The sequence below is a fragment of the Sparus aurata genome, chromosome 21 (assembly GCF_900880675.1).
Source record: "Sparus aurata chromosome 21, fSpaAur1.1, whole genome shotgun sequence".
NCBI classification, from domain to species: Eukaryota; Metazoa; Chordata; class Actinopteri; order Spariformes; family Sparidae; genus Sparus; species Sparus aurata.
This window is the reverse complement of record NC_044207.1, coordinates 21,302,091-21,314,345: the sequence shown is the minus strand read 5'-3', so window position 1 is coordinate 21,314,345 and position 12,255 is coordinate 21,302,091. Positions and strand designations below refer to the sequence as shown.

General features: G+C 42.2%; 1 protein-coding gene across 13 annotated transcripts in view; it reads right to left on the bottom strand.

The window, feature by feature from the left end:
* adgrl2b.1 (adhesion G protein-coupled receptor L2b, tandem duplicate 1) overlaps positions 1-12,255 on the bottom strand; it is a 91,466-nt gene that overhangs the window by 3,992 nt on the left and 75,219 nt on the right. For 8 of the 13 annotated variants that reach the window (XM_030402094.1, XM_030402097.1, XM_030402096.1 and 5 more), the window contains 6 exons: positions 11,571-11,637; positions 8,426-8,517; positions 6,866-7,034; positions 5,496-5,624; positions 3,172-3,268; positions 1,997-2,122 (listed from right to left, as the gene is read on the bottom strand). In XM_030402094.1, coding sequence (XP_030257954.1) covers positions 1,997-2,122; positions 3,172-3,268; positions 5,496-5,624; positions 6,866-7,034; positions 8,426-8,517; positions 11,571-11,637 — 680 coding nt within the window. The remainder of the gene's footprint in view (positions 1-1,996; positions 2,123-3,171; positions 3,269-5,495; positions 5,625-6,865; positions 7,035-8,425; positions 8,518-11,570; positions 11,638-12,255) is intronic. The other 5 variants (XM_030402098.1, XM_030402099.1, XM_030402104.1 and 2 more) reach the window with 1 other exon arrangement.

The window sequence follows — 12,255 nt, the reverse complement described above, 5'->3', positions numbered from 1 at the left end:
TGCTTTTTCCTGATCTGCCTGTTCAGCGGGTCGCCTCGGGGGAAGAAGTGTTTTCTACAGGTAGAGGAGAGTCTTATGTCGACATTCAAAAAACTGCCTGCTAATTAAACATTGCTCCGTTTTTTTCTTTCTTTTTTTTTTTTATCTGTCTCTGGTGCTCTCCTGTGTTAACGCGCAATTATCCTTACAATAATTAAGTAGGTAAACATTTTAGAGCAATAAAGCACAAGCTGTCTGCATACGCGCCGAGTTCTGTGTCGGAGCTGCTCGGCTGCTGCTGCTGAGCTCTCTCACACACACGCAGGGAGGGGAAATTTTTTTTTTTTAAAAATGTCTTTGATTTTCTGTGAAGACATTGTTTGGTCCCAGCCCTGCTTCATTATCTCTGAGTGTGAAGAAGTCTCGTTGTGCTGTAAGCAACCTCGCGGTAAAAAACAAAGGCCGGGCCCGACTGCAGAAGGTTAACGCTATATGTTGCTGCACATCCTCTCTTTACACACGCTCTCCATACTGCTGTTTTTCTATATTCTCTTTTATCATCAAATGCCTGTGAATATCTGAGGGCTATGACTCTGCCCGCATTGCGTCATGTGCTTCTGTTTTTTTTTCTCCTTCTTTGATTGGGGTTTCTTTTGCTCTGCCAGTGAGGAACTAGGTCACCATAAACACTGACATGCTTTAAATCAGTCTAATTCGAGGTAAAGAAAATGAATGCAGGGTGACAACGTAAATGATTTGAACCAAAGTGTGAAGCTCATATTCAACACAGAGGAATTCCCAATCGACTGCTCGGCAGACGAGATTATCTCCTTCTGAGTTTACAAAGGAGGGAACTTGCTCCTAGATAAGAACTACTGGTAATGCAGAGAAGGTGTGAATGAAGAAGAACAAAAGGCAAATCTGGAATAATTGCTCTCAACATTTCTCAATGCATGCTGCGTCACAGCCACAAACCATTTTTTCATGTTTTTTAATTAGTCACACACTTAAAGGAGAGAGTGAGATGAGACAATCGATGCCGCCCTCATATCTGTCCCTTACCATGAAGCGAGAGCCAGTCGGTTAGCTTAGCTTAGCACAAAAACTCCAAATCAGGGGGGAAAGAGCTAGCCTGGCTCTGTCAAAAGGCTTCTGAAGCTCACTAAGAAACACATTGTGTCTCCTTTGTTCAGTTTGTGTAAAAAAGATAACTACAGCGGATGATGTGCTGTGACCAGCAACTTCTGTGTGTCTCTGTTGGTTTGCTTACAATTGCTCAGGGCCAAGAAGTAGCCAGTCAGCAAATTGTTGCTTTTGTATGGATCAGACAAATTATATATTTGTTAATATTGGAGCTTTGAAAAGCTAGCTTAAGCTCGTTTCCCATTAGGACCGCAGCCTGTTGCTTTTACAGCTCGGTTTTGGTATAAATGAAATAAACATGATATAACGTCAATAAAACCTCACTTCTACCAAATTAGCTCCACCAGTTCATCATCGTAGCCGACACCAAGAATGATTGGCTGGAAAGACGTAATGTAGATGCATTATCCAAAAAAAAAAACAAGCACAGAACAACTGTTACTGATACAAAAAAATATTAAAAAACCTATTTCAGAGAATGCCATTTGCCATCTCCATCCTCTCTTTCCAACCTGTAATATATGACAAGCCCACTACAGTTTGCACTTCATGTCAAGGAAGAACCTGCTCATTTTGGTTCCAGGTTCAGAACCAATTTGTCGTTGGTTTAACAGATTAAAATCAGGCGTGCAAACCGGACTGTTCAATGTTGGTGAAATAAGGGTAATGGTGAGCTTTAAAGATTTCCGTACCATTTTAGCTGTTTGTTCCCCACTTTCCAGTCTTTCTGCTAAGCTAAGCTAACTAGCTGCTAGCTGACGTGACACGTGAGTGGTATAGATTGTCTCATCAAACTCTCCCCGATAAGACGACAAACCTAACACACAAAAACACAAATCTGCGTAAGAATAAAAGGTGGAGGGTGGATGTGCACCTGGGGAGTGAAAGGCCGGTGGAGAGGGGGTGTTGCACACCACAGTTTCTGCCAGCAGGTTGTTATAAGGGTTAGTGTCGTGGGTTCGGAGGAGAGGGTTAGTTAGGAGGTAGTTGCCAGTCATCCCTGAAATAACAGGAAGAAGAGAGAGAGGGAGAAAAAATCAGGAGGGAAAAAAACAGTTGAGGAAAAAAAGAGCTGGAGGTACTGCGCCCCACGGTCTGTGGTGGTGCGCTGGGTAGCTGTCGACATAAACAAAACACTGACATTCCCTGTCCAACATCTGACAACACAAAAGATGTATGACCTCCAACATGTCTGCGTTCTATTACGGACAAAGCAGCCGCAGAAAAGTTGGTCACAGCATGACATTATCCAAACAGTCAGATGATGTGACTGACAAACAATATTATTATAACAAGTGTTGACCAAGGCCTGGCAACACAATCAACTCCAGTGTTTACTTGAGACAAATTTATCTAAACAACCTCATCCAGCGGAGACACTAGACAAAACACGTCTAAGTGGTCTGTCCTGAATTATACAGTATCCCTATCATCGCTTGTGTAAATCCTAAAGAATGTAATAACTATCCTCTGTCGTTTGGACGGTTCGCTGAGAAAGTCTGGCATGTGTGTTTCTTTAAAAAAAAAAAAAAAAAAAACTAAACTAATTCATAAGTACAGCCAAATCTGCGCTGGCACAGTCTGGAGCCTGAGCTTCACGAAGCCGGGATGACTCCCAAAAATCCGCTCTGACCTCAGCCTGACTTTGCTCATCTCCCCTTCAACCCCTGCATTCCCGCTGACAATCAGTCTCGAGTGAAGAAGAGTTAGGAGGCTGCGTCACAGTCGGCCTCTCCAGTCAGGGTCGTTAGGACCTGAACTCCTCGTCAGGAAATGTTTCATGCCACCTCTTTTTCTGTCTCTGTTCCACTCCTCTCACCTGATCCCAGCCGCAAAAATGCTCTGATTCAGCGGCAGCATTTAACACTGTTCTCTCCACTGAAAAGAGAAATGCAACATTGACTATGGTCTCATTTTCCTCTTTTCTGAGCCGACACAGAGCCTCGTAAGCTGCATCCACTGAAGTGTTTATTGTGAATTCAGAGCTTGATCACAAAGAGAATGGCAAATGTGTCTCGTCTGGTGGCGGTGGAAGAAACGCTTGCTTACCCTGGTTGAGCGTAGAGGTGCTGTTTATGTCTCCCGAGATGAAGGAGGACTCTGACTGCTTCCTCACAGTGTCGTTCCACATCCGCCTGATGCGGCTCTGGGTGGAGAGAAAAGCAAAGCATTGATCAGGACTCGACATGGTGCTGCTGTTATTTAAGGATTGTGACCCCCGAGGATCAAGCGGCTACGCGGGATCATGATTCGAACCCGAATTTTGTGGACAAGATTCAACTCTTGGGTCACCGCTTGATACACGACGGTGCCTTTAATGAATACTCCAAAAAATCTCACAGCGCTGTAATGTGAGGGATCAGCGCTGTGAGGCACTTTCTTCTCCACTTCAAGACACCCAGAAGTGCTTTCAATGTAGAAGAGACTAGAGATATGGTACGGTATGTTCAGTTGAACGATACTTTCTTATCTGTTCTGAAATTCTCTCAGTTTCTCTCTTTTCAAATAGGTTTCAAATAGGCTCTCGACAATGATAACAGGTATAAAAGGAGATTCAAATAAGAAAAGCTGAAACACACTTCACTGCCCTGATGTATGAAAAGTTTCACTCCCGTCTCCTGACAAACAACCTTGGCAGCCCTGACACTAAAGCCGAACACCACAAAGGAAAATCAAGTACTGCAGTGAAATCTCTATTTCAATGTTCAGACTGTGTGTTTAGCTGAAAGAATCAAAAGGCTTGGCTTTATGATTACAATATTCAGGTGAAATAAACGGAGAGTTTTGAGTCCATATTGACAGTCACTCAATACTTTCTGACTTTTCTGGCCAAGGCCGTTCGCTCTTCAGAACCTAAGTCTTGAAGGAGAATGTGGACTTGCACTGGCAGGCTTTATCGGCGCTTCAAACATTTTTCTCCACCATGGGAAGAGTCAAACAAAGGCTGTTTCTGATGAATGATGAACGCTGATGTTGGACATCGAAAGGACGTTTAATTATGGCTTCTAAAGAAAGAAACATAATGGGTGGAAATATTTTCTACATTTTTCTTTTTTATGAATGTCACACTTCATCTATGTTGTACTTTTGTAGTATTTTATAGTATTTCTTTTATTTCCTGAATGTGTTGATATGGCTTCCTTCTGTTTGTATTGTGACATGTTCCTCATTGATTTACTGTAACATTTGACCTCGTGTTGCACTATGTTGTTTATGTGTTGGAAAAATTAAAAACAGGGCCATCTGGACACTGTATTTCTTTAATAATTATTATCATTATTTTTTATCTTTTTAAAGATTTTTTTGTGGCATAGACACCTTTATTAGCAGTAGACAGAGAGAAAACATGGGAGAGAGAGGGGGAGGTGACATGCAGCAAAGGACCTCCGTTTTGAGGCATGTGCTCTAACTACTCGACCACCTGCGCTCCTATTTTTATTTATTTTATTTTTTTTTGTTTTACCAAAAAGCTCTGGACTTTTTGGGGCTAATTTTGTTAGTTTATCTTTATTTTTGAGATGAATATTCAATTGTTGCCCTCGGGAGTGATTTCACCACCGAGATGGTGTATCCTTGATCAGCTCAAATAAACTGCAGTACCCATGTTTGTCCTGATGAAGGAACATGTCATCCATTGCAACAGTGTTAATAACATACATTCATTCATGTTTTGGCTTCACATACAGCCAAATCAATTCATGGTTGATTTTGATGGATTTTCTGACCACAAAAAAAACAACTACCACCAGAATGATCCCTTAATTTGTTTTTAAGAAATAAAGAATATTGTTGTTTTTTCGTGCGGAGAAATTCACAGACCAGGATCTCCCATATCATCACATAAACCAGGAAATAATCAGAGGGTTTGAGGATGCAAGACATAACTAAAAGTGCCGCCAAGTCAAATTGTTAATCGAAGCAAAATCAGGCATTCTCAGTGTCAAATCATGGCTAAACTCTTCTTCTAAGGGGGCACTAACTGACTTAAAACACTTTACATAAACTGTATCTGTTGCACCCCAAGCAGAATCAGGCAGACCCAACGTGACCACCCTAAAAGCTCTTTGGATCATTGTCAAATCATGCTGGGACGACATGAGTCATCATGTTTTGTACAAACTTGTGGAGTCCATGCCAGCTTAGGTGCATGCTGTCATTAATGCAAAAAGGGGAACACACAGAATAAAAAGATATTCTTACATTTATTGTTTTTTTTTTCAAGGATTTCAGTCAAATTATTAAGCTGATATTATAATTTCTCATGAAAGAAAATGACATTACATTAGAAACAAATGTAAAATAGAAGTATCTGGATGATTTTCTAAATCCTTAACCCTCATATATCTGATTCCTGGTGGCGTTCACGTACATACCTGTGTTGCGGAGGAGTAGCGGGCCGTGGATCGAGATGTTGCTGTCTTGGCTGAACTGTGTGGACCCTCCGGCGGCAGCGCACCGCAGCACTGAGACTGACGGAAACATTTGCTGTACTCTTTGCGGACCTGCAGAGGAACAAGTGGTCAGGACGGACTGAGGACACAGACAGCGACACAATCTGTCCCTTGAGAGAGTCTTCCATCCTCCATTAGCTATACCCACTTATCCTTGAGGGGCGAGAGGCGGGGTAACACCTTGGACACGCCGCATTCACACCATCCACATTATTCACCCCTAGGGCCAATTTAGAATCGCCGTTTAACTTAACCTGCATGTCTTTGGACGGTAGCAGGAAACTGGAGGCCCTGGGGGGAAAGGGACACTGGGAGAAGATGCCCCCCCCCCATGAGAGATCTCTATCTGATGCCTATCTGATTCCACACCTGCAGTTAGGAAGGGAGAAGGCTGGGTTTGACATTAAATAAAATAAATTAATTTGTTTATTCTTTTTTCAAGTAATTGTTTTGTCTATAAAATGTCAGGGGAAAAAAAAGCTAATCTCTCACCTAAAGGCAACATTTTCAAAATGTCTGGATTGGTCTCAACAGCCTAAAACCCCCAAACCTTAATTTTATCATCAGACAAAGAAACGTAAGAAATCCTCACATTCTGAAAAGCTGAAATAAGAGATTTTTTGAGTTTTTAAATGGTTAAAGATGATGAATCAGTCAATTATTTATTTGAATAATTAATTATTAGTTGCTCTGAACAGTTCAAAATTGCACCATTTCCAAGGTAATGTCTAATTTTATCAGACCATCAGTCTGAAAATCAAAGAATCAGGTTTGTCACCAATATTGACAATAATTGCGATAGTTAAGGAAATGCTGATAGCTTGTTAATAATACACATATTATAAGTAAATAACACATCGCCTTTTAAATAATGTGTTTCTTCCTGTTCTTGCTATGTCAAAGTAGGTGGCGGTTATGCAACTAAACGCTGGTTGCCACCCGACATAATCCAGTTCTCTATCCACCTCCCTCAACCTATATTGAGTCTAATTCATTTACCAAATCAGAGGAAAAAAACACACAATAAACCAAGTTAGAAATCAATTTGACCGATCTTCTGTCTTCATATTTTTTTTATAGGTATCACAAAACTATTGTTATCGTAAGTTCTTTAGAAAATAGGAAGAAAAACTTTTTCTTTACTCTGAAATGATCAAAACAGCAAAACCTTTTCGTGTTTGGTTTTTCACAATTAATAAATGACTTGTTAATTTCACAATTTAAAACTCAAAACTGCCGGATCAACATGACAACTAATGATTTCCAAAGAGTGACAGAGGAGGACATTTGACCTTTTTCTGCAGCAGACAGTGGAAAATGAAGATGAACATCCCTTGCAGGGTGTTGAAGATGGTGAAGAGGTACGCCATCACTATGGAGGATTCATTGAGGAAGAACAAGCCAAAGGACCACGTGAGCCCCAGCAGACAGAGGAGGGCGAACGCTCCCAACACCCACGACCTGCAAAAAGAGAAAGAAGATCGATATTAACGAGTGAAACGGCAAAACTGGGGCAGAAGTCGTCTTTGCTTGGTTTGACGTTTCTCTCCTCCTGGTCAGCAGCTTGTTAAAAAGACAAAAAAAAAAAAACAGACACCCCTATTTGCTATTTTCCCTCTAGACAAGTTGCCCAAGAGGCAGCATAGTGTAGAGATGCTGATGCAAAGTTTCAACAGTGAATGTGCATTCTGCATTTGACACGTCAAAAATATGTTCTCCCTGTCTTCCTCGCAGTTGCCGGTCAGAGGGACTGCGAACACAGCAGGTTTCCAGGAAAGCCTAGAAGAAATAAGATAACTTCACAGTCACTTTCAATGACGACGGCTGGCCGTTATTGATACAGAAGAGAGAAGCGAGCCACCCTGTGAGAGACACGGCGAGCATGCAGGGAGGAAGAGGAAGAAAAGGGACGACAACATATCACATGAGAGAGCGTCCACAGAAAGACATGAGACTTTCTGTCTGAATGATCAGACAAATGCAACCAATTATTTCACTTTTTTTTACACTAAATACAAAGCGGATCTGAGGTAGGCTCGTTAATGACAGTTAATGAGTTTTGACTTCTTAGAATAATGTGTGAAATCCAGCATCCACTAATGCGGCTTCCAGTGTGCTAAAAACAAACCTGGAAAGCCCAATTCAATGCCTATTTTTTTTTGGGGTTTGGACCAAAATCCGAGTGGCAACCTCAAAATCATGCGCCCACATAACATGTCTTGGCCTTCCCTCAAACATGCTGTTGAAGACGAATCCAGGCACGGTAATGTACAGGAACCTGTCTTTTTTATCAAGCCCACTGGAAGCAGAAAGATGAGGGAGGGAGGGGGAGAGGGCTTTTCTTTTCCATTTTTATCATCTTTAAATCTGTGATGCATGTGGTTGAGTCTGTCTTCCAAGGAAGCCTGTAAACTATGCCAGCACAGGAGCAAAGAGATACTGAAGGTCAAACACGCAGTTATGAAGGAATAGCAAAGGCAATATAACCCTGCGCAGTGCAAATACTGAAATCATAAAGTGAAGTAAAAAGGCAGCACCTAAACGGGCCAAAATATAAATCTGAGAGGGGAAAATATAAAATATTGGTCCTGTCGACTTTAAGAGAGGAGAAAATCAAATAAACGTCTTGGTCAAATGCAGCTTCTTTTGGGAGGAAGGCAGAAGCAGTAATGGTGCATATTATTTTTCTTTTTCACACATAAGTGACCCTCCCATCCTGTACTCAACACACACACACACACGCACACACACACGCACACACACACGCACACACACACACACACACACACACAGAGCCTCAGAGCAAGCAACCGCAGTGCGGCCAGCTAATCTCCCAGAGTGACACTCCTCACCTGATACCCCCCAGCCTGGACGAGTCGGGTTTCATGGAGGTGGAGTGCTTCACCATCTTGAACATCGTCACCACCAGGAAGATGACATTGACCTGTCAAAACACACGCGGATCAGGGGTTAACAGACTGCACTTAGACAGGCATCAAATTCCTGTTGCCGCTGTAACAGCGGTGGAGGAAGTATTCAAATACTTTAATTAAAGTACTAATAGCACACTGATAGCACAAACACTACAGGATATAAAAAGAGCTACTTAAGTACATAGGAAAATGCACAAGTATTACGGACCTCCTCAATGCAGAAAAATGGCCCATGTGACTGTTACGCATTCGATCATTATCACTCATTAATTATTTGTAAACAACATTTTATTGTTGTAGTTGGATGTAAGCTTAGGATTTTGGGGGATTTTCATCAAACTGTTCTCACTGAAAGATACCAGCCACCTAAATAAGCCTGATCCATACATTTTTCCATACACATCAGCTTGTCGTATAAAAGAAAGTGAAGAAAAAATGCCTGTACCCGTCCATTTATTGGCACCAAAAATCCATGGTGTCTATTCAATCCAATTTTTATGGAAATTTGTGCAGTAGTTTTTGTGTAATCCTGCTCACAAACCACCCAACAGACAGACATGAGCAAAAACATAACCTCCTCTGAGCTAGAGAAAAAAGGTCTGCACACTAGCAAATGCTCCCATGAACATTTATTACCTCCATGTGTTGTTTCAGGCACCAGCCCTTCTTCAGACTCTATTTGTCATGTCTAAAAATCTGTTTTCTATCTAGTGTGTGTATTTTTCCCTTTCAGTGTGCACAATTCTGCACTTTATTATTTCATTATTTAGCATGGAGTGGAATGTTTCCCTGAAAAAAACAAAACAAACCAAAAAAAAACCTATAATCAAAATGGTTGTTTATTGGTTTTCTGTCAGTCAATCAATTGTTGCAGCTCTACTTGTACCCACTGTATTATGCTGGGTAGTTTAGGCATGACAAAGGATCATATTGAAAAAGCTCTTTTGGGTTTTGAGTGCACACATATACAAAGTAAAGAAACCAAGATAGGCACAGTGGGGTAAAAAGTAAATTTCTGCCTGAAATGGAGTAGAAGAATAAAGTGGCATTACAAGAAGAGATGTCTTACAAGAACGTTAAATGTATGTATACTTGAGTAAATGTAGATAGTTTCATCCCACCACTGGTTGTGAAGCCCTGTCGTTCTGTTTCACATCGACGTAGAGTATTTCTCAATCTTTTGTGGTTTTGGCTCAATAGTGAGCACCACCACCAGCCTACCTTTACTGAGAGGAAAAAGAAAATGTAACGCCTCAGTGCAGATCATAAAGCACACTGACTCCAGGTTAAAGCTTTGGTCTACTTCACACAGCTCTGGCCTTCACCATAAGTTTCTCTTCCATCCTTTGTTTGACATTACAGTCAATCCCAGAGTGCAAATCCACACTGAATATGAGAATGTATATCAGCTCAAGTCCAAACAGAACTGATGTACCGTGGACAAAGAGCTCGGAGACGAAAAGAACGGAGCCCAGCGCCATATTTTAGAAACAATTTTTTACTGAGGCCAGGAAAAACATTTAAGTGATTCAAGCCATACATCCAGAAAGCTTTCCATGCTCTCAGGATGTCTCTCTGCATGCACTGGAGGGCCCGTGGTCACCGAGGTAACGGGAGGAGATGTGCTTCAATTTGGCCTGATATCAATATCAAACATTTGAAATGCTTTTCTGTGAATATTAAACGAAAAACAGAAAATGAATTTGGATTTCTTTTTTTTTTCCGCTATTAAAAATATCTGCTCCCAGCGACCCTTTCTTACAAGCGTGACCAATTGTCTGTACATGAAGGGAAACAAACGGCGAAAAGCATGAGCTGGCAGGAAAACAAGGCAGAACGATCTCCATGTTGTGTTCTCGGTGCGTCACATACCTTATTTTCTCATGTCTTTAAATGGAACGACAATATGACGAGTGGAAAGCAGACGGAAACCCCCCAAAAAAGAAAGATGGAAGGAAAACAAGTGGCTAAGAGGACAGAAAGAGGCTTTTAGATCACGGCTTAGAGTAATGGCGAGTTATGTCTCCCAGCCACTGGGGCCGATTTACGTCCGCATGAGTCGAGTGGCTGGAGATGCATTTAACACAGCCGCAAGAGATGACACAGATCCGATGAGACAGACAGACAGACGGACGGACAGCGAGGCGAGGCGAGGAGGTAGGGAGGCACTCTGCAGAAAGCTGAGGCAAACTACATATGGACCCCCCCCCGCCTCATGCCCAGTCTCTAAGGGACTGTCCTCTACAATATTCAGGTCTCCGGCTTCTCTGCCAAATCCGGCGCGAGAGAAAACAACGCTGCACTTCTTTGGTTTTACATGTATTTACAGCCTATGGACAGATTTACATGTTTTGTTTAAGTATGCGCCTATATGGATACACCGTGTTTTTGTTCAGGACTGCGTGCATGCATTCCTGCATGCATGTGTCTTAAATGTGTGTGTGTGTGTGTGTGCGCGCATTGTGAACACCCAGCGCACCACATGAAATATTAAAAGGTGAAGATGGAGATGTCCGTGCGCCGGGATTGGCTGGGGATGTGTCATGATCCTCAGCAGGGCTATGAGCTGTGGTAATGGTTGTCTGGCCCACCCACTCATTACTTCCATGTTCACCCCCCCCCCCCCCCCCCCCCCCCCCCAACACCACCACCACCGCCGTCGCCACCATCACCCTTGTTTTCCCACTGAGCAAATGACCTTCATGCCTGAGACGATTTCTCCTCCTGATTGCAAAAGGGGAGTATTTTCTAGATGTACAGCAAGAGCACCAAACAGCTTTAAGTTGTTGCCGCTCACCAATTCTGATTTCAGAGGATTTCATAGCTGAGTGGACACTGATGTCCTTGTGTCAGCTATAATGGGACCACTTTCCTTTCATGCAAATTGATCGAAGAAAGCAGAGCTAAGAGGCTGACAGCACGGACAGAAAGAAAATCTATGAACTGTTTTCAAAGCTTTTCTTCAAAAGGAAACAAAAAATAAATAAATTAATTAAAAAAAAAAAAAATATATATATATATATATATATATATATCACACACGTGCATGAAAATTACAACTTACCAGGATTATGAAGGTTACAGGCCCGATAAAGCTCCAGATGAAATGGTTATCAACCCTCAGCCAGCATCTACGGAGGGGGGCAAAAAGGTGATATTCAGTTCATTAAATCATCTCATTGCCAAAACAAAGTTGTGTCTCATCGATCAGGGCCGAGCAGAGCTGGCAGGATGATCGGCCGCAGCAACAGACTCCTCTGACCACAGAGAAGAAAACCCGACCTTGAAGGAGTGTTGGCCTCGTGCCACGAGAATCTGCAGTCTGAAAGCCAGTGGTTATTGGACTCATGACTTCACAGTCTGCGAATGTCTACAAATGTGGGATGTCGGAGTGTGTACCTAAGACTCTGAACAGTAAACAATGTATTGTAGACGGCTGGAGAATGAATTGCAACTCGGCCTGTGTTTATCGCCAGGAAACAGAAACGAAGTGAAGACTACAGCAGTAAAAATGAAGTTTACTTAAATCCCATAAATTAGAGGATTGCAGGCTCGCTGCTTGGATAAAGACCAGCAGAGAAGTGCATAAACTTTTAACTGACAAGGCGGCAATTATCCTCATGCAAAGAATAAAAACCCAGCAGGCCAGCGCGGCTAGCCGGTGTATTCATTAATATTGCGGCTTTGCTCGCTGCCTCTTCTTTTAGCGGTGACAGGGTGTAAATTTGCCAGGGGGCAGAGGTGGACTA